A 24,458-nucleotide genomic window follows, 5' to 3' on the forward strand; every position below is an offset into this window, starting at 1 on the left:
TGAGAATACTCGGATTTCATTGTGGAGCAGCTGCTCATAAGCCACACATCACGCCGGTAAATACCGAACGAGTCCTCGCTTGGTGTAAGAAGCGTAAACATTGGATGATTGAACAGTGGAAAAACGTTCCGTGGAGTGACGAATCACGTTACACAATGCGGCGATCCAATGGCAGGGTGTAGGTATGGCGAATGCCCGGTGAACGTCATCTGCCAGCGTGTGTAGTGCCAACAGTAAAATTTGGTGGCGGTGGTGTTATGGTGTGGTCGTGTTTTCCATGGAGGGGGCTTGTACTCTTTCTTGTTTTGCGTGACAGTATCACAGCACACGCCTACATTGATATTTTAAGCACCTTCTTGCATCCCACTGTTGAACAGCATTTCTGGGATTGCGAATGCATCTTTGAACACGATCGAGCACCTGTTCATAATGCACGGCCTGTGGCGGAGTGCTTACGCGATAATAACAACCCTGTAATGGACTGACCTGAATCCTATAGAACACCTTTGGGATGTTTTAGAACGCCGACTTCGTGCCAGGCCTCACCCACGGACGTCGATACCTCTCCTAAGTGCAGCACTCCGTGAAGCATGGGCTGCCATTCCCCAAGAAACCTTACAGCACTTGATTGAACGTATGCTGCGAGAGTGGTAACTGTCATCAATGCTAAGGTTAATGTTCAGCCCGTGCGTCACTAAATTTGTACGGGGCGCGATTGCTATGAGTATATCTGGCCAATTTTTTGATAATGACTACAATGCTTTTAGTGGTACTGAGGACACCGACAAACAGCCGGATTGCGGCCCCCGTGTCGACGCCACCCGCCGTCCTCCTTGTGGAGGTGACGCCGGCGGATCAGCTAGCGGCCGTGTGACGCGGCCACTGTGCGGTGCGGCCTCCAGCTCCAGCCACCGCTGGAACCGCTGGAAGCGGACACCGACTCGGCCGGCGTGGCCTTGCAGCGGTCCGCGTCGCGCTGGGCGACGGTCCGCCCAAACGGCGCGGCTGGGATGTGGCCGGGCAGCGTCGCGTTACACGCCTGGGCGTGGCGGGAAGGCGGGCCGCGCCCTATAAAAGACGCGGCCGCGCTTCCCGAAGCACTGACTCGCACCGCAGAGCTCCACTCCAGCACCCAGCAGCAGACATGAAGGTGCGTACAAGCCGCTCTCACATCTCACCTTTACCTCTCTCTCTCTCTCTCTCTGTCCCTGTACATCTACATTCTAGCTGTATGTGACGGGAAGTACCAAGAAGTTACAGGTAGTAGCTTACTGTAGGTGTCTTCCTGTACAAAACACGCAGAAACGTCCAAATGTGTTATTACTCAAGAAATTTTCACCACATGATACTTTATACAACACTGTAAATTCATAGTGACTTTCCACAGGGATTCATTTTATGTCCTCCACTACTCATTGTGCTGATATACGAGGCTCGTTCAATAAGTAATTACCCACTTTTTTTCTCAGAATATGTTTACATTTAAGAGCCATAATTTGATGACGATATGCATCAACATGCCTTGTCCACTTCCTCTTTTTCCACGTAGTCTATGGCCATACGCCAACGTTGTGGAAGAGCACGTATTCCCTGTTGGTAAAAGCTCTTGTCCTGCAGGCTCCAACAAAACCACCACTTGCAAAGTAGGTTAGAAATCAGATTAATAATGTTGCTCACGCGGCATATGTTCGCTTTATCGGGCAACAAAAAAGTTAGAACGGAAATAATGAAGTCACTGTAAAAAAGTCATTAATTTTGGCACTTATCTTGAATGGATTCCTACGTAGATTTCGTCGAAGTTGTTATGGCTCATCTTGTTGATTCTAGGGTGATTCCACTTTGACTGCTAGAAGGTCCAGATCTGTATTTTAGCAATATTTGAAGTCCTAACAAATGCGTTTTTTCAGGAAATTCTTAATGATCAAACAATCCCAGATCAGAACAATGGTATGGTAGAAATAATTTTTGACTTGGTGTTCACGACCCACATTTTTATTAAACTTCTTGTAAATTCACATATACTTCTTCTTGATTGTCACATCATCAAGAAAACAGTTTTGTATCAATCTTCATGTATTTAATTTCCACTTTAACCAAACACAAGACTTGACTGTTCTTTTACAAAGAGAAATAACAACTTCACTTCTGCAAAGTGAAATAAAGACTGTTCTGTGCGCATTCGCACCAAAACGGTTACAAGTAGGTCAAAGATTATGGCAGTCTCACATAACTGAATACACACAAGAACCATATTGTATCGATACATCGGAGTACCTATACATTAATAAAACCAAATGTGAATATTGTCACAAAAATATGTCTGTTACTTCGTAGAAAAGTAGTACCATATTAATGGTATCGAGAACTGGGGTTGGAGTGCCGTAATGGTCACGTAAATAAAGAACCATTACAAGGCGAAGCCATGTTTCCACTCCATGACTGACACTTTCGTCATCTTCAAAGTGTGTCACCCATAGAGAATCTTTAACTGACCCAAAGAGATGGTACTCCGAGGCTGCCGGGTCTGGACGTAGTGTGGATGAGGCAATGATGTCCAACCCAGTTTGTCGATGTATTCCCGGGTTCTCAGACTTGTGTGTGAGCGTGCATTGTGGTGTTGGACAAAGATTATGCTGGATTCCTGTCCGATCGAACATGTCGGAAACTGTTCTTTATTCAGACTCGTCGCGTATGCCGCTGAATTGATGCTTGACCTTCTTGGCATCACATCCACGAGAATGACGCCATTACAATCCCAGAAGACTGTCACCATGACTTTTCCGGCAGCGGAGATTCTCCTCAATTTCTTCTACTGTCGTGAATAAGGATGATGCCACTCCATTGACTGCCTTTTTGTTTCCGGCGCAAAGTGTTGCACCCAGCTTTCGTCCCCCGTAACCATCCGTGACAGAAAGGTCTCTCCGTCGGACTCAAAACGGTCCAACAATTCAGATGAAATGTCGTTCCTTTGAATCTTGCGGTCTGTTGTGAGCATTCGTGGAACCCATCGTGAGAACCTCTTTGAATATCCGAGACTCTCGATCATTGCAGACGCATTGCCAATGGTGACCGACAACTGTAGAGCCAATTATCGATTTGTGATGCGCCGATCGGCACGAATAATGGCATCCGCACGATTCAGCAGGTCTGGACCAGTGGCTCTAACAATACGTCCCAAGCGTGGCTGATAATGGAGCTCTGTTTCTTTACCCATCGCCCAACTGTACTCCTATCAACTCCGGTATCGCCGCACACTGCACACGGACGTTTATGGATGTTCATCTCCGTTTCTTTTTCTGTTCACAAGAATTCAATAACAGCACGCTGCTTGTAATGTGAGTCGTATAGAGACGCCATTTTGACGCTGTACTACGGCTCTGCAATCTGCCAGAACGGTTCGAAGCTCACTGGCGCACCGAACAAACATCAAATGTGGAGCACCAACAAGGACGTTGGTCTACGTATATTAATGGCTTTTTTAAAAAAAGTGTGGAGCGTTACTTGTTGAACGACCCTCGTATTCAGAACGAAAGACTGATAACGCTCCTTCAATGTTATTAGTGGACCACACCATTATGTATCACACTCAAATAATATGTGTCAGAGATACTTTCTTTTTCTTCCAGGCAGTGACCCACTGACAGACTCGCTTTTAGTTGTAGCCTTTTGTGTTTATACACTAAAGAAGTTGGAACGTCAAAAAGAGTTATTGGTCAACGAATTTCTGATACAATACAACATTCCTAACTGGAAATACTCCACAGGAAACGGATGTCCCACGGGGATTCATTCTATTACGTGTACTATTTCTTATCCCTCTTGTGATTGATATCTTTTATGTGACTTTCTGTCCATTTGACATTGGTACGTACGCCTAAAATCCTCAATGATTCCTTTTGTCGCCTACAATTTTTGTCCCCTCATGGATCCCTCTAGTACCATGGAAACTATTCTGGTGTCTTATTGTTAATGGATGACGCAGTTACGTATCACATTCGAGTTACGTCTATCCAATATACAAGAAGTTTCAGGCAGTGACCTACTGACAGCCTTACTTTTAGTTTCCACCTATTGCCTTTATACACAAAATAATTAGGCGTGTCCAAAGAGCTATTAGTCCAGGAATTTCCGACATCTGAGACTTAATGCAGCACTCTAATCTCGGAAACCTCCGCAAAAAATGGATCTCCCACGGGGATTCACTCTATTACCTCTGCTATTTTTCTTTCATGTATTGCTGTTGGTATCTCCCTTGTGGTAATTTTTTTCACCTCAGAGTATCACCTACAAGCTACATTCTCAATTATTTCTTGTATATATTGTGATGTGTGTCTGCCTCTACAATTATTTCCCTCTATGGCTCCTTCTGATTCCACTGAAATTAATTCCTGAGGTTATTAAGGTTTTCCTGGTCACTTGTTAACAAACTGCCTGTTTGCTTCTGTCTGGCGTTCTTCGGCCGATGTTTATCTGATAATTTTTCTGGCGTTTCGCCAGCACGTGTGTCTAGTATTGTTAAAGCTTCACTCTCACCAGCAACAATGTAGGGATAAATTTTAACAATGCCATCAACTTGTGCTTGTAAAACGTCAGAAAAATCATGAAACAAACGTCGGCCGAAGAACCAGAGCCATAAGCCAACAGGCAGCTTGTAATCCCTAAGGGTTTAACACATTTCCAATAATCTGTTATCTATGATCCTGCTAAATACACTAAAGAGATGCAGTAGCACTGCTTCAATATTATTGCCGCGTGAGTCATTTATGCCGATGTAGCACCCCACGTACCTGATAAAGTTTAGAAATTCAAAACTAGACAGTGTTAATAACAAAATAATACCTTTTTCTTCTGGCGATAGGCAAAAATAATCGTTAACACGAGTTCATTTGCTACAGGTGTTGGTATAATATCATATGGATTCATCAAGACATGTAGATAGGAGATATTGAGAGACTACTGAGAAAATGAAGATTATCCACGAATAATGTTTTCTTACCAACTTATCGAAAGCTGTGTCTCAATTTAACGTGTATCCAAACTATAACATCGAGTGAGGGGATAAAGAATATCAGTCTAATGGCTTAACATCATAGATTAGTTACTTTTGTGAACAATGTACTCTTACAGATGTATCCACGTGTCTCAGTGCATAACACGACAAGAGATCGCGCTTCCTGGTGGAAATTACTGTCAAAACTCCGTAAAACCCTCTAAGGGAAGGAGCGATTCTTCTTGCACTTGTGGTTTACATTCTACGCCACAATGTCAGTGTCAAAAGTACAAGGGCGCGTAGCGTATGCATGCACGTCCGGAGGGTAAATTTGCTACAGGAATTCGACTGCAAACTGACCGAAAGAGAATACAGTTAAAAGTCTTATCCACCATCGCTTTTCCCTCACCTTCAAAAAGTCGTATGAGAGTATTTGTGAAATTAATAATCTGCGCTCATTGCAAATTGGATGTCCATTCCCGGAAAGACAAAATGAGACTGTTGATGAATTTTCAACAAGTTTTATTTGGTATTAATGAATACCCTCACTCTAACGTTAGAATTTGGTCACGGAGGGAAGTCTGGGGGATAAAATTGAAGAGGGTGACCGTCTTGACTACTGGAAGCAGATTCATTCGGATGTAGGTTGCAATAGCTATGCAGAGATGAAGAGGCTTGCATAGAATAGACCATCACGGAATGCTCCAGTAATCTAATCTTTGCCTTGGAGACCACAATAATAACAATTAACTACGGGGATTGTGAAAGATACGTACAGATGTACTAGCCACTGGCAGCCTCTAGTTGCGTTTATTGTTACAATTTCAAGATCCACAGAACTGTGTAATGCCTCGACAAATTTTTTTGGCCTTGCACAGGAAAACAAAAACAAAAAGAAACGGGCGGAAACTAGTAGAAGGACAGTCAAACTACCACTGCGCGCTAAAAGGTTGGACGTCCATGACTCTACACTCAACGTGGAGTTCGGAGGATTGCCTGCTATGTAACGTAGGATAGGCGGCGACCTATGACATCTCTGGAGAAAAAGCACAATGCTGGTGTAGGACCAACTGTTTCGGAGCACACCACTCAATGCACACAGCTGAACATTGGGCTTCGCAGCAGGCGACCTCTACGTCTTCCCATGTTGACCCAATGACATCGTCAGTTACAATTGCAGTGGACACGGGATCAGTGGGATTGGACCGCGGATTAATGGACACTTCTTACACCAGGTCGATGGCCATTACCATGACGTGCACCGCGGCATGGACGCACACTGATCGGGACAGTTTACTACTATGATAGACATTCCCCTCCTCCTGGAATGGCCATTTGGTAGTAATCGAAGACACGTTGACAGCTGCGGACCACCTGCACCCCTTCATCCTTGATGTCTTCCACGTTGGCGACGTCTTTCAACATGATAATTGTCCGTGTCACAAAGCCAGAATCGTGCCACAGTGGTTTGAGGAGCACGACAGTTAACTCACGTTGATGTCTTGGTCACCAGACTTGCCGGATGTGTATCCTATCGAACCCATCTGGGTCGCTATAAGGTGGCATTACCGCGTAGACAAATCATCGGGCAGCTATTTATGAGAATTACATGACCTCTTCCCGGACATCCTCTCCCACATACCTCCCAACAAACTGTAGAACAGTTGATATGCAGAATCGGTGATGTACTGCGTTCCAAAGATGTCCCAACATGCTGTTTAGCAAGTGGTCACAATGTTTCGCAAAATACGATCAACAAGACTGCGCTGTGGTGGCCGTTTACCTGTCACAAGGAATTGCAGGTATAATCATTTTTATACTCGCCGATGGTGTGTACATATGCAAAGTTACATGTCTTCTGGATGCTTCACTTTCTTCATCTGGCCATGTATTCTTTAGGTGAGGCTAGTTGGCAGAAAAAGTAAGAAACTACGAATCTGAAATGTTCGATGTCTTGAGCGGTGAATCCAAAGATTTTTCCAAACATTTATCGTTTTTTCACCACTGTCAGTGTGTTATTAATGTGAGAAATGCACTGCAGTACGTTCTTTGAGAGTCCACGTCAAACTACAGGCGCACGTGAGACAGACTGTTTAAGTTTAAAAGGCCGGAGTCGGGCAAGGCGGCATCGCATCCAATAGGACAACGCAGGGTGAAGCACCTTGGTGTTGAAACCAGCATTCAGGATGGCGACAGCCTCATTTACTTTGCTTACTTACTTTCACGACGCGTTTCTTGTAGTAGTGGATCTCGTTGAGCGGTAATTTACGATAAGGGGTTGGATAAAATCTATGTATTACAATGGTGTGTTGATCAGGAATTTGATTAGAACTGAGTTAGTTTTCTCCAGCAGTTTAGACAAATGTATTGAATTTTTCAGGTCCTGGCAGACAAAAATAAATAACGATAATGTTACAAAATAAATACAGGGTTATTACAAATGATTGAAGCGATTTCACAGCTCTACAATAACTTTATTATTTGAGATATGTTCACAATGCTTTGCTTACACATACAAAAACTCAAAAAGTTTTTTTAGGCATTCACAAATGTTCGATATGTGCCCCTTTACTGATTCGGCAGACATCAAGCCGATAATCAAGTTCCTCCCACACTCGGCGCAGCATGTCCCCATCAATGAGTTCGAAAGCATCGTTGATGCGAGCTCGCAGTTCTGGCACGTTTCTTGGTAGAGGAGGTTTAAACACTGAATCTTTCACATAACCCCACAGAAAGAAATCGCATGGGGTTAAGTCGGGAGAGCGTGGAGGCCATGACATGAATTGCTGATCACGATCTCCACCACGACCGATCCGTCGGTTTTCCAATCTCCTGTTTAAGAAATGCCGAACATGATGATGGAAGTGCGGTGGAGCACCATCCTGTTGAAAGATGAAGTCGGCGCTGTCGGTCTCCAGTTGTGGCATGAGCCAATTTTCCGCGGGCTACGCGTGAAAATTGCCCGCACGCGTTCAACCGTTTCTTCGCTCACTGCAGGCCGACCCGTTGATTTCCCCTTACAGAGGCATCCAGAAGCTTTAAACTGCGCATACCATCGCCGAATGGAGTTAGCAGTTAGTGGATCTTTGTTGAACTTCCTCCTGAAGTGTCGTTGCACTGTTATGACTGACTGATGTGAGTGCATTTCAAGCACGACATACGCTTTCTCGGCTCCTGTCGCCATTTTGTCTCACTGCGCTCTCGAGCACTCTGGCGTAAGAAACCTGAAGTGCGGCTTCAGCCGAACAAAACTTTATGAGTTTTTCTACGTATCTGTAGTGTGTCGTGACCATATGTCAATGAATGGAGCTACAGTGAATTTATGAAATCGCTTCAATCATTTGTGATAGCCCTGTATTACAATGGTGTGTTGATCAGGAATTTGATTAGAACTGAGTTAGTTTTCTCCAGCAGTTTAGACAAATGTATTGAATTTTTCAGGTCCTGGCAGACAAAAATAAATAACGATAATGTTACAAAATAAATACATTCGAAAACCGAATAACAGCCGATTCGCCCGCGGTGCATTCGAAACTGTCGCGGAGAAGTGGAGAACACCGTTAGTGGCCGCCAGCCGTGTGGAAGCGATGCGATCCACCGCGGCTCGCCTCCGATGAAAACGAGAGTGCGTGATGCAACCGCCGGCGTCCCACCTTGACTTAATGCAAAGCCGCCGAGGCCACGGCCGAGAGCGGCCCATCTACGTCGCCAGCAGGCGCAGGCGGCCATCTCATCCTCCGTCCTGAAGTCTCGTTCCGAAGCACCGTCCTGACCTTGCAGGTCTCTAACACCACTACGTAGGTACAGAGTTTGACGTCAGCAACAAGACCGTGTGCTCATCAGAAAATAAAGTGATGCTACCAACATGGCGGCCATCTTGAAAGTCGCCATCTTGGATTCAAGTCGATCTACATCTACATCTACATTTATACTCCGCAAGCCACCCAACGGTGTGTGGCGGAGGGCACTTTACGTGCCACTGTCATTACCTCCCTTTCCTGTTCCAGTCGCGTATGGTTCGCGGGAAGAACGACTGTCTGAAAGCCTCCGTGCGCGCTCTAATCTCTCTAATTTTACATTCGTGATCTCCTCGGGAGGTATAATTAGGGGGAAGCAATATATTCGATACCTCATCCAGAAACGCACTCTCTCGAAACCTGGCGAGCAAGCTACACCGCGATGCAGAGCGCCTCTCTTGCAGAGTCTGCCACTTGAGTTTGTTAAACATCTCCGTAACGCTATCACGGTTACCAAATAACCCTGTGACGAAACGCGCCGCTCTTCTTTGGATCTTCTCTATCTCCTCCGTCAACCCGATCTGGTGCGGATCCCACACTGATGAGCAATACTCAAGTATAGGTCGAACGAGTGTTTTGTAAGCCACCTCCTTTGTTGATGGACTACATTTTCTAAGGACTCTCCCAATGAATCTCAACCTGGTACCCGCCTTACCAACAATTAATTTTATATGATCATTCCACTTCAAATCGTTCCGCACGCATACGCCCAGATATTTTACAGAAGCAACTGCTACCAGTGTTTGTTCCGCTATCATAGAATCATACAATAAAGGATCCTTCTTTCTATGTATTCGCAATACATTACATTTGTCTACGTTAAGGGTCAGTTGCCACTCCCTGCACCAAGTGCCTATCCGCTGCAGATCTTCCAGCATTTCGCTACAATTTTCTAATGCTGCAACTTCTCTGTATACTACAGCATCATCCGCGAAAAGCCGCATGGAACTTCCGACACTATCTACTAGGTCATTTATATATATTGTGAAAAGCAATGGTCCCATAACACTCCCCTGTGGCACGCCAGAGGTTACTTTAACGTCTGTAGACGTCTCTCCGTTGATGATTTTGAATGGGAAGGTGGTCATGCGACATGTCAGACACGTGGAGAATTTCACTAGAAAAGCGATGGCGTTGTTATTTTGAACATAGCTTTACATAGCTTTATTCAGTCTCGAGCCGTAATCAATTTATGTGGCAGAAATGTCTATTTGGCATGATGAATGGCAAGTAGCTCTAAATGCAGAAAAATGTAAAATAATACGGATGAGTAGGAAAAACAAGCCTGTAAAGTTCAGATACCGCATTTGTATTGTCCTACTTGGCACAGTCACCTCGTTTAAGTACCTGGGCGTAGCGTCGCAAACACATACGAAATCGAACTAGAATGTGAGGATTGTAGTGGAGAAGTCCAATGGTCGACTTCGGTTTATTGGGAGATTTCTAGGAAAGGTGGTTCACCTTATAGGCGACCGCGTGTAGGAGGCTCGTGCGACCTGTTCTTGAGTACTGCTTTAGTGTTTGAGATCCGTGCCAGCCCGGACTGAACGAAGACATCGAAACATTTCAGAGGCGGGCTGCTAGATTTTTTACTGGTAGATTCGAACAGCAGGTGTACACGGATGCTTCAGGAACTCAAATGGGAATCCCTGGAGGGAAGGCGACATTCTTTTCGAGGAACACCGTTGAGAGAATTTAGAGAACCGCCATTTGAAGCTGACTGCAGAACGATCCCGCCGCCTCCAACATACATTGCCCGTATGGATGATGAACATAAGATACAAGTTTAAGGGCTCATACGGAGGCATAAAAACAGTCATTTTTCCCTCGTTCTACTTGCTTGTGGAACAGGAAAGGAAATGACTTAGTGGTATGGGGTACCCTCTGTCATGCACCGTAAGGTGGACTGAGGAGTATCGATGTACACTACTGGCCATTCGAATTGCTACACCAAGAAGAAATGCAGATGATAAACGGGTATTCATTGGACAAATATGTTATACTAGAACTGACATGTGATTACACTTTCTCGCAATTTGGGTGCATAGATCCTGAGAAATCAGTACCCAGAACAACCACCTCTGGCCGTAATAACGGCCTAGATACGCCTGGGCACTGAGTCAAACAGAGCTTGGATGGCGTGTACAGATATACAGGTACAAATGCCCATGCAGCTTCAACACGATACCACAGTTCATCAAGAGTAGTGACTGGCGTATTGTGAGGAGCCAGTTGCTCGGCCATCATTGACCAGACGTTTCCAGTTGGTGAGAGATCTGGAGAATGTGCTGGCCAGGGCAGGAGTCGAACATTTTCTGTATCCAGAAAGGCCCGTATAGAACCTGCAACATGAGGTCGTGCATTATCCTGCTGAAATGTAGGGTTTCGCAGGAATCGAATGAAGGGTAGAGCCACGGATCGTAACACATCTGTAATGTGACGTCCACTGTTCAAAGTGCTGTCAAAGAGAACAAGAGGTGACCGAGACGTGTAACCAATGGCACCCCATACCATCACGCCGGGTGATACGCCAGTATGGCGGTGACGAATACACGCTTGCAATGTGCGTTCACCGCGATGTCGCCAAACACGAATGCGACCGTCATGATGCTGTAAACAGAACCTGGATTCATCCGAAAAAATGACGTTTTGCCATTCGTGCACCCAGGTTCGTCGTTGAGTACCACATCGCGGGCGCTGCTGTCTGTGATGCAGCGTCAAGGGTAACCGCAGCCATGGTCTCCGAGCTGATAGTCCATGCTGCTGCAAACGTCGTCGAACTGTTCGTGCAAATGGTTTTTGTCTTGCAAACGTCCCCATCTGTTGACTCAGGGATCGAGACGTGGCTGCACGATCCGTTACAGGTATCACAACAACGTTTCACCAGGAAACCTCGGTCAACTGCTGTTTGTATATGAGAAATCGGTTGGAAACTTTCCTCATGTCAGCAAGTTGTATGTGTCGCCACCGCCGCCAATCCTGTGTGAATGCTCTGAAAAACTAATCATTTGCTTATCACAGCATCTTCTTTCTGTCGGTTAAGTTTCGCGTCTCTAGCACGTCATCTTCGTGGTGTAGCAATTGTAATGTCCAGTAGTGTAGATGTAGATGTAGGCGTTCATCAAATAACGAATATTAAAGTCTCACTCCATTCTGTTGTATTGTCCATAACCAACACCAGCGTCAGACGCGAAAATTTCCGATTTTTCCATCGAATGCACATATCGTATACGTCAAAATCCGTCGAACCTCTTCTGCTGGTGATATGGAGGTGTGAGATAGGGTGGGAGGAACGCTCTGATGTCTTAGCTGGTAAGAGCACCGCCTGTTTAGCGTACTGTATTAACCTGTCCGGAAGTTTGCTTACCGAGTACACTGCGCTGTAGTATGAAAGACAGGTCCTGGCGTACTCTCCCGCAGCTTATAGGCGTATGTAAACAAAGCAGGCGGCGCGGTAACCCAGGCCGCTGCGGCTGGAGTGGTCGTTAGCGGGTCACGCCTCTGCCATTGTTCACCCCACGTGGCGACCAGAAAGTGGGAAATGCCGCTACTGGAGGCGCCCACCGGCGTGCTGGGCGTGGCCGCAGCCGGATGTCTCGGCCTGGGCCAACGGTCCCATCCTGTACCGCTCTGCACCTCTGCAGCTCCCGCACCTGCCGAGCAAGGTCACCCACTCACGGCACAGCACGCTCCTCGTAACTCATTCCACGACCCCAGAACTGCCTAATCGAGCCACACTCCTCCATGTAACCTGTTACCGCAGAAGCGTTACATCTGCTTCTACATCTACACACATTCTCTGTAAGACACTGTATGGTGCACAGCAGAGCGTACCTTGTAACACTGCAACTCATTTCCTTTCCTCTTCCACTTGCAAAAACAGAGCGAGGGAAAAACGACCGATTAAATAAATACCTCCGTACGAGTCCTAATCTCCCTTATATTCGTGATCCTCATGCCAAATACACGTTGGCGGCAGTAGAATCGTTGTGCAGTCATCCTCAAATTTTGGTTCTCTAAATAAGTGTCTCCTACACCTACATCTACAAACATACTCTGCAATCCACCATACGGTGCGTGGTGGAGGGTACCTCGTACCACAACTAGCATCTTCTCTCCCTGTACCACTCCCAAACAGAACAAGGGAAAAATGACTGCCTATTTGCCTCTGTAGGAGCCCTAATCTCTCTTATCTTTGTGGTCTTTCCGCGAATTGTAAGTTGGTGGCAGTAAAATTATACTGCAGTCAGCCTCAAATGCTGGTTTTCTAAATTTCCTCAGTAACGATTACGAAAAGAACGCCTCCTTTCCTCTAGAGACTCCCACCCGAGTTCCTGAAGCATTTCCGTAACACTCGCGTGATGATCAAACCTACCAGTAACAAATCTAACAGCCCGCCTCTGAATTGCTTCTATGTCCTACCTCAATCCGACCTGATAGGGATCCCAAACGCTCGAGCAGTACTCAAGAATAGGTCGTATTAGTGTTTTATAAGCAGTCTCCTTTACAAATGAACCACATCTTCTCAAAATTCTACCAATGAACTGAGGACGACTATCCGCCTTCCCGACAACTGCCATTACGTGCTTGTCCCACTTCATATCGCTCTGCAATGTTACGCCCAAATATTTAATCGACGTGACTGTGTCAAGCGCTACTCTACTAATGGAATATACAAACATTATAGGATTCTTTTTCCTATTCATCTGCATTAATTTACATTTATGTATATTTAGAGTTAGCTGCCATTATATACACCAATCACAATTCCTGTCCAAGTCATCTTGTATCCTCCTACAGTCACTCAACGACGACACCTCCCGTACACCACAGCATCATCAGCAAACAGCCGCACATTGTTGTACCCCCTATCCAAAAGATCATTTATGTAGATAGAAAACAACAGGGTCTTGTCATCAAATTGCGTGCTCATGGAATATCGTCTCAATTATGCGACTGGATTCGTGATTTCCTATCAGAGAGATCACAGTTCGTAGTAACTGACGGAAAGTCATCGAGCAAAACAGAAGTGAGTTCTGGTGTTTCCCAGGGTAGTGGTATAGGTCCTCTGTCGTTCCTTATCTATATAAATGATTTAGGAGACAGTCTATGCAGCCTTTTCAGGTTGTTTGCTGGCCGGAGTGGCCGAGCGGTTCTAGGCGCTACAGTCTGGAACCACGCGACCGCTACGGCCGCAGGTTCGAATCCTGCCTCGGGCATGGATGTGTGTGATGTCCTTAGGTTAGGTTGGTTTAAGTAGTTCTAAGTTCTAGGGGATTGATGATCTCAGAAGTTAAGTCCCATAGTGCTCAGAGCCATTTGAACCGTTTTTTTAGGTTGTTTGCAGATGATGCTGTCGTTTATCGTCTACTAAAGTTATCAAAAGATCAAAACGAACTGCAAAACGATTTAGATAAGATATCTGCATGGTGCGAAAATAGGCTTTTGATCCTAAATAATGACAAGTGTGTCGTCATCCACATGACTCCTACAAGGAATCCGTTAAACCTTTGTTACACAATAAAGGAAACAGATCTAAAGGCCGTAAAGTCAACTAAATACCTAAGAATTACAAACACGAACAATTTAAATTGGAAAGGACACGCAGAAAATGTCGTGTGGAAGGTGAACCAAAAACTGCGTTGTACTGGCAGAACACTTAGAAGATGCAACAGATCTACTTAAGAGTTTGTTTACATTACGCTTGTCCGTCCTCTTTTGGTATACTGCTGCGAGATATGCGATACTTACCAGATAGGATTAATATAGTACATCGAGAAAGTTCAAAGGAATGCAGCACCTTTTCTATTACCGAGAAATAAGGGAGAAAATGTCACTGATATGATACAGGAATTGGGGCGGAAGTGACTAAAACATAGGCGTTTCTCACTGCGGCGGGATCTTCTCTTGAAATTGCAATCACCAACTTTCTCTTACGAACGCGAAAATATTTTGTCGACACCGACCTACGTAGAGAGAAAAGATCATCATAATAAAATAAGGGACATCAGAGCTCGCACTCAAAGATGTAGATGTGCGCTTTTCCGCGTTCCTTTCGAGAGTGGAACAACAGAGAATTGTTGTGAAGGTGGTTCGATGAATCCTCAATCATTCACTTACGTTTGATTTACCGAGGAACCATGTAGATATAGATGTAGGTGTACTCAACATTGTTTCGCGAAAAGAAAGTCGCCTTCCCTCCAGCAATTCCCATTTGAGTTCCCGAAGCATCTCCGTAATACTCGTGTGTTGTTCCAACCTACCGGAAACTAATCCAGCAGCTCGCCTCTGAATTGTTGCGATTTCTTTCTTTAATACGACCTGGTGGAGATCAAAACACTTGAGCAGTACTTCAGAATGCGTCGCACTAATGTTCTATGTGCGGTTCCCTTTACAGATGAACTGTACGTTCCCAAAATTCTCCCAGAAAACATACCTGCCATTCGCCTTTCCTATTTAATGCAAAGTGGAATCAAGTTCAGGCAGAAGAAAGAAAAACTGTGTAGTTTTTGGATGATTTTTTAATTTCATCAGACGTGGGAAAGGAAGATAAAGAGGCTATAAGATGAACATCAACAACTGAATCAATGGTAGTAAATTTTAGTCACATAATGCTGACGGAATTAGATTAGGAAATGAGACACTAAAAGCAGTAATCAACTTTTCTTATTTGGTCAGAAAAACAACTGCTGAGGGGAGAAATAATGAGGATATGAAATATAGAATTTTAATAGAAATAATTTTTTTTTAAATATGATTTATTAAGACTGAATGTCATTTCAACTGTTATGCAGTCTTTTCTGTAAGTATTTGTCTGGAACATGGCGCTATGTAGAAGTTAACCATGAATATAAGTAGTACACATGGGAGTAATATAGCAGATTTCAAAATGAAGTTCTGGTGAAGAATGTTGAAGATTAGACGGGTAGACTGAACAATGAAAAAGAAAATCTAGCGTCGGCTTCATCTTTTTCCAACTCGGTGGTGAAGCAAGCAATCGGAATTCGTTTGGCGAAGAATTTAATCGTTAGCGATAGCGGTTTCAACTCGGGCAAATCACGAGATGCGGCGATTTCTTTAATAAACTTGCCAAGATGTCGCTAGAGTGCAGCTTATAATGATACATCGATATTGCAGTATGGATCGGCCGCGTAGCCACAGTTTCAATTTATGCGCAATTATTTACCGCTGATCAACTCTGGTGCCTGTGTATCTGTGGCCGCATACGGACTTGCGCTGTTCATAAGTACGGAGCGAGTGCTGGAACTGCAGGTTATCGCCTCGTTCTGAAGATGGCTAGAAGGTATTCGCCGAAATATTAGAAGGAAAACTTCTGAAAACTCAGATGTTTTGTGAAAAGACTTGTCTGAGAGTAAAATACAAAACCTATGATAAAACATTTTACCCACCTTTGGATGATGCTCGAAATCATGTACAGTAAATGAATTTGCACCGTCTACACTATTCACTGGACAAATGGCCTCTAGTGCTGTTCTACGTTAAACATTGAACCGTTAATTCACCTCATACGTTGTATATTTGACCGTATTTTCCCAAACTTTTTATTTCAAAAGTTTTCTTATTTGTCGTGTCCCAGCACGGTTTCCCTACACCATTTTTTTTTCTTTTGATTTTCGTGCTATCCGCGTGGCGCAATCAGGACGTTAACGACAACATGGGTTCAGTTACCTTCTTTGTCAGCCTTTATAGCGGAGATAAGAGGGAGAAAACCTCCTTGGGTGGAATGGATATTCGGTTACAACAGATTGGTAATTTACGTGGAACTGGCCAGATTTATCTACTGAAGCAGCAAGTTATTACATCTATCCACATATTGTCTGTCAACATATTGGTTTAATGATGCGCGGCACCAAAATCCCTTAACGGAATGCCAGATGCTTTCAGTAATCACTAGGAAGGACCTTTATCGGAGACGAGTGCTTTCACTGCCACTCGCTTTGCTAACTACTGGCCACTTCGACTAAATGATAAATCATCAAAACTTTCAAATACACTCCTGGAAATTGAAATAACAACACCGTGAATTCATTGTCCCAGGAAGGGGAAACTTTATTGACACATTCCTGGGGTCAGATACATCACATGATCACACTGACAGAACCACAGGCACATAGACACAGGAATCAGAGCATGCACAATGTCGGCACTAGTACAGTGTATATCCACATTTCGCAGCAATGCAGGCTGCTATTCTCCCATGGAGACGATCGTAGAGATGCTGGATGTAGTCCTGTGGAACGGCTTGCCATGCCATTTCCACCTGGCGCCTCAGTTGGACCAGCGTTCGTGCTGGACGTGCAGACCGCGTGAGACGACGCTTCATCCAGTCCCAAACATGCTCAATGGGGGACAGATCCGGAGATCTTGCTGGCCAGGGTAGTTGACTTACACCTTCTAGGGATACATGCGGACGTGCATTGTCCTGTTGGAACAGCAAGTTCCCTTGCCGGTCTAGGAATGGTAGAACGATGGGTTCGATGACGGTTTGGATGTACCGTGCACTATTCAGTGTCCCCTCGACGATCACCAGTGGTGTACGGCCAGTGTAGGAGATCGCTCCCCACACCATGATGCCGGGTGTTGGCCCTGTGTGCCTCCGTCGTATGCAGTCCTGATTGTGGCGCTCACCTGCACGGCGCCAAACACGCATACGACCATCATTGGCACCAAGGCAGAAGCGACTCTCATCGCTGAAGACGACACATCTCCATTCGTCCCTCCATTCACGCCTGTCGCGACGCCACTGGAGGCGGGCTGCACGATGTTGGGGCGTGAGCGGAAGACGGCCTAACGGTGTGCGGGACCGTAGCCCAGCTTCATGGAGACGGTTGCGAATGGTCCTCGCCGATACCACAGGAGCAACAGTGTCCCTAATTTGCTGGGAAGTGGCGGTGCGGTCCCCTACGGCACTGCGTAGGATCCTACGGTCTTGGCGTGCATCCGTGCGTCGCTGCGGTCCGGTCCCAGGTCGACGGGCACGTGCACCTTCCGCCGACCACTGGCGACAACATCGATGTACCGTGGAGACCTCACGCCCCACGTGTTGAGCAATTCGGCGGTACGTCCACCCGGCCTCCCGCATGCCCACTATACGCCCTCGCTCAAAGTCCGTCAACTGCACATACGGTTCACGTCCACGCTGTCGCGGCATGCTACCAGTGTTAAAGACTGCGATGGAGCTCCGTATGCCACGGCAAACTGGCTGACACTGACGGCGGCGGTGCACAAATGCTGCGCAGCTAGCGCCATTCGACGGCCAACACCGCGGTTCCTGGTGTGTCCGCTGTGCCGTGCGTGTGATCATTGCTTGAACAGCTCTCTCGCAGTGTCCGGACCAAGTATGGTGGGTCTGACACACCGGTGTCAATGTGTTCTTTTTTCCATTTCCAGGAGTGTAATTCACTGTCAGTCAAGTGTTCCTTGCCCTATAGTACAAGAGACAAGTACCAATCAGTAACTTGTTCTTGCTATTCAGTGAAATTCCTCTTATTTCTTTGAGACACAGACAGGAAGTCCCTCTTCAAAACTATTCCAATCAATACTAAAAATTGCTACTTAGCTTGCAGTTTCCGTGTGTCCACCGGAGTCTACCACCGTCTTCTCGTAGTTGTAGTGTCTATTGTTCCATCAGGGGCAGCTAAGGAGCATCCCTTCACTCGGGCTGCTCGGATTATTCGCTGAATCTCTCCTCTGTACTGCTACTGTGACTATTGCTGTCACCGCTCTTAATATGTCCTTCTCAGAGCTTTTATTTCGTTCTACATTGGTTCTGCATGCATGTTGGGAATATTCTCTTGGACGCTTTCCTCGACGTGTGATCGTCTTAATATTTGACTATCATTCTAAATTGTACTCGGGGATCTTCCATTGCCCGCGTTGGAGGATTCCCCACCATTCCGTTGACCTCGACCCTCTGCGGTGCTGGCGAGATTCAAGCGTACTGCTTGCAGGCGTGGTTGATCAGCCTCGAAGAAGCAAATAGAGCTCACATGCTTTGAGACGTGGTATCTGCCTCCGATAACCTGTTTCACTTTCATCGGTCACACATGCGAGCCAGCATGCGTATGAAACCCAGCTCACTTTTTACGTTATTATCTGACGTGTAATTGGAATTTTAACATTTTCTGATCTGAGATATAATTAAAGTTACTAGCATTTAGTACGGTCAACACATACTGTAGTTTACATACGACACAAGTGTAACATTTTATGCGCCTTGAAGGGATGAACTTTTTGACACTTCATTTACGTAGATAGTAGCAGCTCTTTGCGAGGTATTTCTGTTTTCCCTCAAATGACTTATTAAGTTTTTCTTAATTACTCTGTTTACTATCAAACAATGGAACTTTTTTTCCAAACTATACACCCCACTAGTCCATTTAACATCGTATTTGTTCATTCCGCATTCTTAGTTTGGCTATGGAAATTCGAACATGTAGCCATCCAAAATTTTTTCTCAAATCTTTAATTAAGTTTTTCTCATCTGCAGTGGCTACTTTAAGGCAATTAAATACTTCTTTTAGAGAACTAGTCCTCACGATGGTGAGTTTCATACTACATTTGTCCGTTTACTACTCTTCGTTTAGCTATGGAAATTGGGGCAAAAGTGGACTATGTACTTTTTAAGCGGTCACATTTTCGCCTCGCTCAAAGTTATGACGAAAAGTAGGATTCCTGTGGCTTCACGCCGGAGATTTAGTGGAGCAACCTTATTGTCCAAGAAGTCGTCGTACCCCCCCCCCCTCCGCCCCCCCGTCCCCCCCCCCCCTCAGTATCGGGTAGTGAGGATGCGCTCTGTCTTGCTGCACCGATATGCGTCCCTCGAAGCCTCTTTCCTCATAATGAGGTACTAAGCAAGTTTGTAGTAAGTGCGAGTAATTAGAGCCATTCAAAGTCCCTTCACAAAACTACAGTCAAAGCAGATGTCGTCAGTACCCATATTAGTATGTGGGCCATGTCCCTCTCTACCTGCCGGCCGCACTGGACGAGCTGTTCTAGGTGGTTTAGTCCGGAAACGCCCTGCTGCTACGGTCGCAGGTTCGAATCCTGTCTCCGGCATGGATGTGTGTGATGTCCTTAGGTTAGTTAGGTTTAAGAGTTCTAAGTCTAGGGGACTGATGACCTCAGATGTTAAGTCCCATAGTACTTAGAGCCATTTGAACCATTTGAACCTCTCTAACTCGGATGTATAACGAGGGTTCCCTTTGATCCAGACGAAAATATTTCTAGCACGTGAGTTGCGATAAATGACACATTCAACTGAAAGCATAGTCCTGGCACAGTTCACTGAGTTGAGTTAACGAAGCATGGCGTGCTAAAGTGCACTCATTGCAATCTGTATCCGATAACTCGTTTACGAACGTTGGTCGAAAACGTGTGACCTTTAGGTTTTTTTTTTTTCGTGTGCTCTCATACCGTAGTCCTCTACATAGCAGGCTCCGAAGCAGGTTTAAGTGTCGACTTCATAGGAGGCTGTCCAATCGAAGCAGAGACTCCGACACATGTTTGTTCTCGGGTATCCTTTCACCGACTGTGTGGCCTGTCTTTTAACACTTCCAAAAACAACTGTTTCCCTATCCTGATGCGTTTCCATTCGCGATGGACCCTTTCCTGGTCTTGTGGTGTCTAGGAGGCCTGCATAGTCGGTTCGCTAGACAAACAATCAAACAAGTAGTATTAATGAGTTTTATTACAATTAATCAAATACAATACTTAACTTTCGGAATTACATAGATGTGTCGCAAACAAAGGGTGACATAGAAAATAGTCAGTCTTTGCAGTGACTGCTGATCTCTGACAAAAGTCTGTTCTGAACTGCTATCCAAGTAGCTAATCTCTAAGGTGCTACTGAACTCCCGGCGGAAGCTCGAGTCCTCCCTCGGGCATGGGTGTGTGTGTTTGTCCTTAGGATAATTTGGATTAAGTAGTGTGTAAGCTTAGGGACTAATGACTTTAACAATTAAGTCCCATAAGATTTCACACACATTTGAACTTTTTTTTTTTTTTGCTTCTGAACTGAGCCGCCACCAGTCGGTTCGCGGCGCTCACGTCCTCTTCACATAGCGGCCGTTAGTGTCGTGTTGTCGTCCTGGAGGAAGGTCCAGTCAGCGTGTGATTGGCTGACTTCTTCTCACAGCCTTCTCTTCCCTGTCGTTCCCGACTGGTGTGCCGGCGCTTGAATTTACGTCATAACACCTGCAATGCTCCCGTAATCTATCTCACTGTCTGGACCGTGTGCTGTCGTTTGCACACCCACACACTTGTCATTAAATGAAACAACAAGTTTACTGTTACGAGTTTATTTATCTGCACGACGCGTTTCAAAGGTTTAAACCTCCATCATCAGGTGGATTTACATTTGTTTATATGACATTTGTGTGTTTGTGTTGTGCTACGATTTTTTGGAGGAACTGGTGGCACTGTCTCCAGTGGTCACAGGTTCCTTTCACAGTCGTAACACATCACATGTATACTGTCATATTTTGTAAACAAAATAAAATATTCAAATTTAAAGCACTCACATGTCACTAGGCGCTCCTCAATTGTGTAACTGTGACCGCTCACGTCTATAGTGACTACAGATTGAAACTCGACTGCTACTGTGAACACTTTTAAGGGGCTCCGGAACGCCCTATACTTGCAATGTTAAAATAACGCTTATAAATTACATCTTTCCTCACAAAGTATTTGAGGTAGGAAGTTGAACATTTTACAGATTATTTATTGGAATATGGGCTACAACTTAACACAGGCATTTTACAAAATTTTAGTTCAGTTATTAAAGATGATTTTTTTTCAATTGTAATGAAAATTCACAACATTTTTTTGCATTTTTTTATTTATATATTCAGAAATATACAGTTTTTTGGAAAAAGGCTGTGTTAAATTATGCAGAAGGTACTGTGTAACATTTACTGAAAGTTTGAAACAAATATGTTTGGAAGATCCTTAGAAAACATGTAATTAGTATGAGAAAATAAAAGTTTTGGGAATCGAGCGACAAAGATTGGATTAACTTTTTAGTGCATTCCAGGTCCATAGGATGGATTATCTTCATCCTCTGCAAACTCCTCCTGCAGCTTCCTCTTGTTCCTCCTCCTGTTTACTCTTGCTTGTATTTCTAGACTCTTTACAGCCCTGTCTGCAGCCCGAAGGCGTTCCTTGTCTAAAGCAAGCATCGCTCGTACCATGTTAGAACCTATCTTCATTCCCATATTTCTAAATACCTTGCACCTTACAATGTTGCCATCATTGAAAGTCGCAACAGCATCATACACACCAAAGTGAAGTGTTTCTATTCCAACAAATACAGTCTTGGGGATTCTCGACCATATAACACTATTTACACTTTCATTGGGGTTTTGAGTTTTTCCGTGAATACACTTTTCCAACAGTTCAGGTGCTGCTAAGTCTCTGAAAATAGGTTTTATCACCTCCATTATTGCATCTCACATCACTAAAATGTACCTGATGAACACGGACGTTAATAATAACACCATTTGACAGCAGTTTAACAGCGCCACAGTGGGTCACGCCCATGTAGAACACATTTTAAAAAAAATTTAAAAATAGTTGTAGTCTTCGGAATTGAATAAATTATATATCTATTAAAAGGTAATAGTCTGCAGATTCAGAAAACGCAAAAGAGTAAAAATTGAACTTTTCATGATTTTGAGCCTTTCCGGAGCCCCTTAAACGTGAATTCCAGCAGTAGATTCCAACAACTGATAAGAAGTAACATAGCTACCAACTTGCACAGTGACGCTTAATGCTAAACAGGGGTTAGAGGGGTACGGGGACTCACCCCTGCCGCGCGGTATTAGCCGTGCGGTGTAAGGCGCTGCAGTCATGGACTGTGCGGCTGATCCCGGCGGAGGTTCGAGTCCCTCTGGCACGGGTGTGTGTGTCTGTGCTTAGGATAATTTAGGTTAAGTAGTGTGTAAGCTTAGCGACTGATGACCTCAGCAGTTAAGTCCCGCCCCTCGCCCCGTGCACCCGCTGTGCGTGCTGACGGCGCCGCTCTCTGCCGGCAGGTGGCTCTCGTGCTGTCGTGCGCGCTGGCGGTGTGCAGCGCCGGACTGCTGGCGGGCCCCGCCGCGCTGGTGCGCACGCCCAGCCTCGACTCGGCGGTCATCCAGTCGGACCGGCTGGGCGGCAACTTCGCGTACAGCGCGGTCGAGGGCCACGCGTACGCCGCCGTCAGCCCCGTGGTGCAGAACGTGGTGCGGCCCGTGGCCGTGTCCTACACGGCGCACCAGGTGCCCGTCGGCCACGCCGTGCTGCCCGCCCACCTCTCCTTCGTGCACTCCCCCGCCGTCATCCCCGGCTCCGGACTCATCTTCGCCGGCGCCCCCGTCGCCGCCGCCCCCGCCAGTGACTCCGCCTCCGCGTCCGCCCCCGCACCGGCGGCTCCCGCCCCCAGCAGCGATGCCGCCGTCTCGTCTGACGACACCGTCTCCGTCGAAGCAGCCTGAGCAGACTGATGGTTCCTAGACTTCTTCCTTCCTGTCCTACCTTTCGTCTGTCCTAGAGACTCTGCACTGATGTCACTTCTTTTTAATAAATATCTTTTCTACAATGTGGTATGTTTTGTTTCTTGTACCAGTACGACCAACTCTAGTTACATTACAGTGTTGCTCATGTTTTTCCTTTCTGTTTTTTGAGAATTTGGCAGATTTTAATTTTTATTATTTTCCCTGAAGCTTCTCTCGCATATCTATATGCTACACATATTACACATCTCCTTCTCCCTCTCATTGTCCATCTATTTCTCCCGCTTCTCTATTCCCTCTCCCCGTCAATCTCCTCCACTCCTTTCGCTCTGTCCATCTCATCCCCCCTCTCTCTCTGTCCATCCACCACTCCCCCCACTCTGTCTTTCTCTTCATCACCTCTTGCTTCCCCTCTAGCTCCATTAGCTCCATATCCTTGTCTCTGCTCTCTCTGTCCATTAACACCTCGCCCCTTCTACCTATCCACCTCCTAAACCCAACCTCTCCCTGTTCATCGCCCCCTCCTTTTTCTCCCTAACCATCACCACCATCGCCTCTGTCAGTCCTTGTCATCCTTGACCCTTCCTCTGTCCATTCCCTCACTCCCTCTCTCTGTCGATGACCCTATCTCTCTTATTCACCTCTTCCTAACTCCACTATCCATTCAATCTTTCTCCATCCACCTCATACTTCCCCCAGCTGCGTCCATCCATCCACATGTGTAGCCTCAGCAAAACAGGGGTATTTAGCACAGTGATACTACTCCCACAACATGCCTGTCATGCAGGGCAGCCTAAAAGTCACGGGATTGAAAACTATTTTTTTGGGAACTGACATACTGGCTGACCCACAAAGCAGGCTGGTGCAGAGCAGCCCACTTGGCAGGGGCTATGAAACACACTTTTGCCTCATTATCTGCCCCTGTGGGAGCTAGGAGCTTCTACCCATCATACTCAAGTTTGATGCTTGCGTATAAAACTTGTTTTGTAGAAGAGTGCTTAACTTTGTGGCCAGATGCCCTACCTGGCACCATAGTCGTCAGGTTGCTAAATCTCAGTGTAGGTAAAGTCTGAACATTCTTTTCCTTGCCTGTTGCTGCCATGTATGTTTGTGATTAGCTGAAATCAAGTCACATGATATTTTCCGCCATACTGGACC

At 45.6% G+C, this 24,458-nt stretch overlaps 1 protein-coding gene across 1 annotated transcript; it reads left to right on the forward strand.

Moving 5' to 3' along the window:
* The first annotated feature begins 969 nt into the window (after nt 1–969).
* On the forward strand, nt 970–23,386 carry LOC126190672 (translation initiation factor IF-2-like). The gene is made up of 2 exons (XM_049931123.1): nt 970–1,150; nt 22,842–23,386. The coding sequence occupies exons 1-2, from the start codon at nt 1,145–1,147 to the stop codon at nt 23,280–23,282; spliced, it is 447 nt and encodes a 148-aa protein (XP_049787080.1). The 5' UTR covers nt 970–1,144; the 3' UTR covers nt 23,283–23,386.
* The last annotated feature ends 1,072 nt before the right edge of the window (nt 23,387–24,458 follow it).

This window comes from Schistocerca cancellata, chromosome 6 (assembly GCF_023864275.1).
Source record: "Schistocerca cancellata isolate TAMUIC-IGC-003103 chromosome 6, iqSchCanc2.1, whole genome shotgun sequence".
Lineage (NCBI taxonomy): Eukaryota > Metazoa > Arthropoda > Insecta > Orthoptera > Acrididae > Schistocerca > Schistocerca cancellata.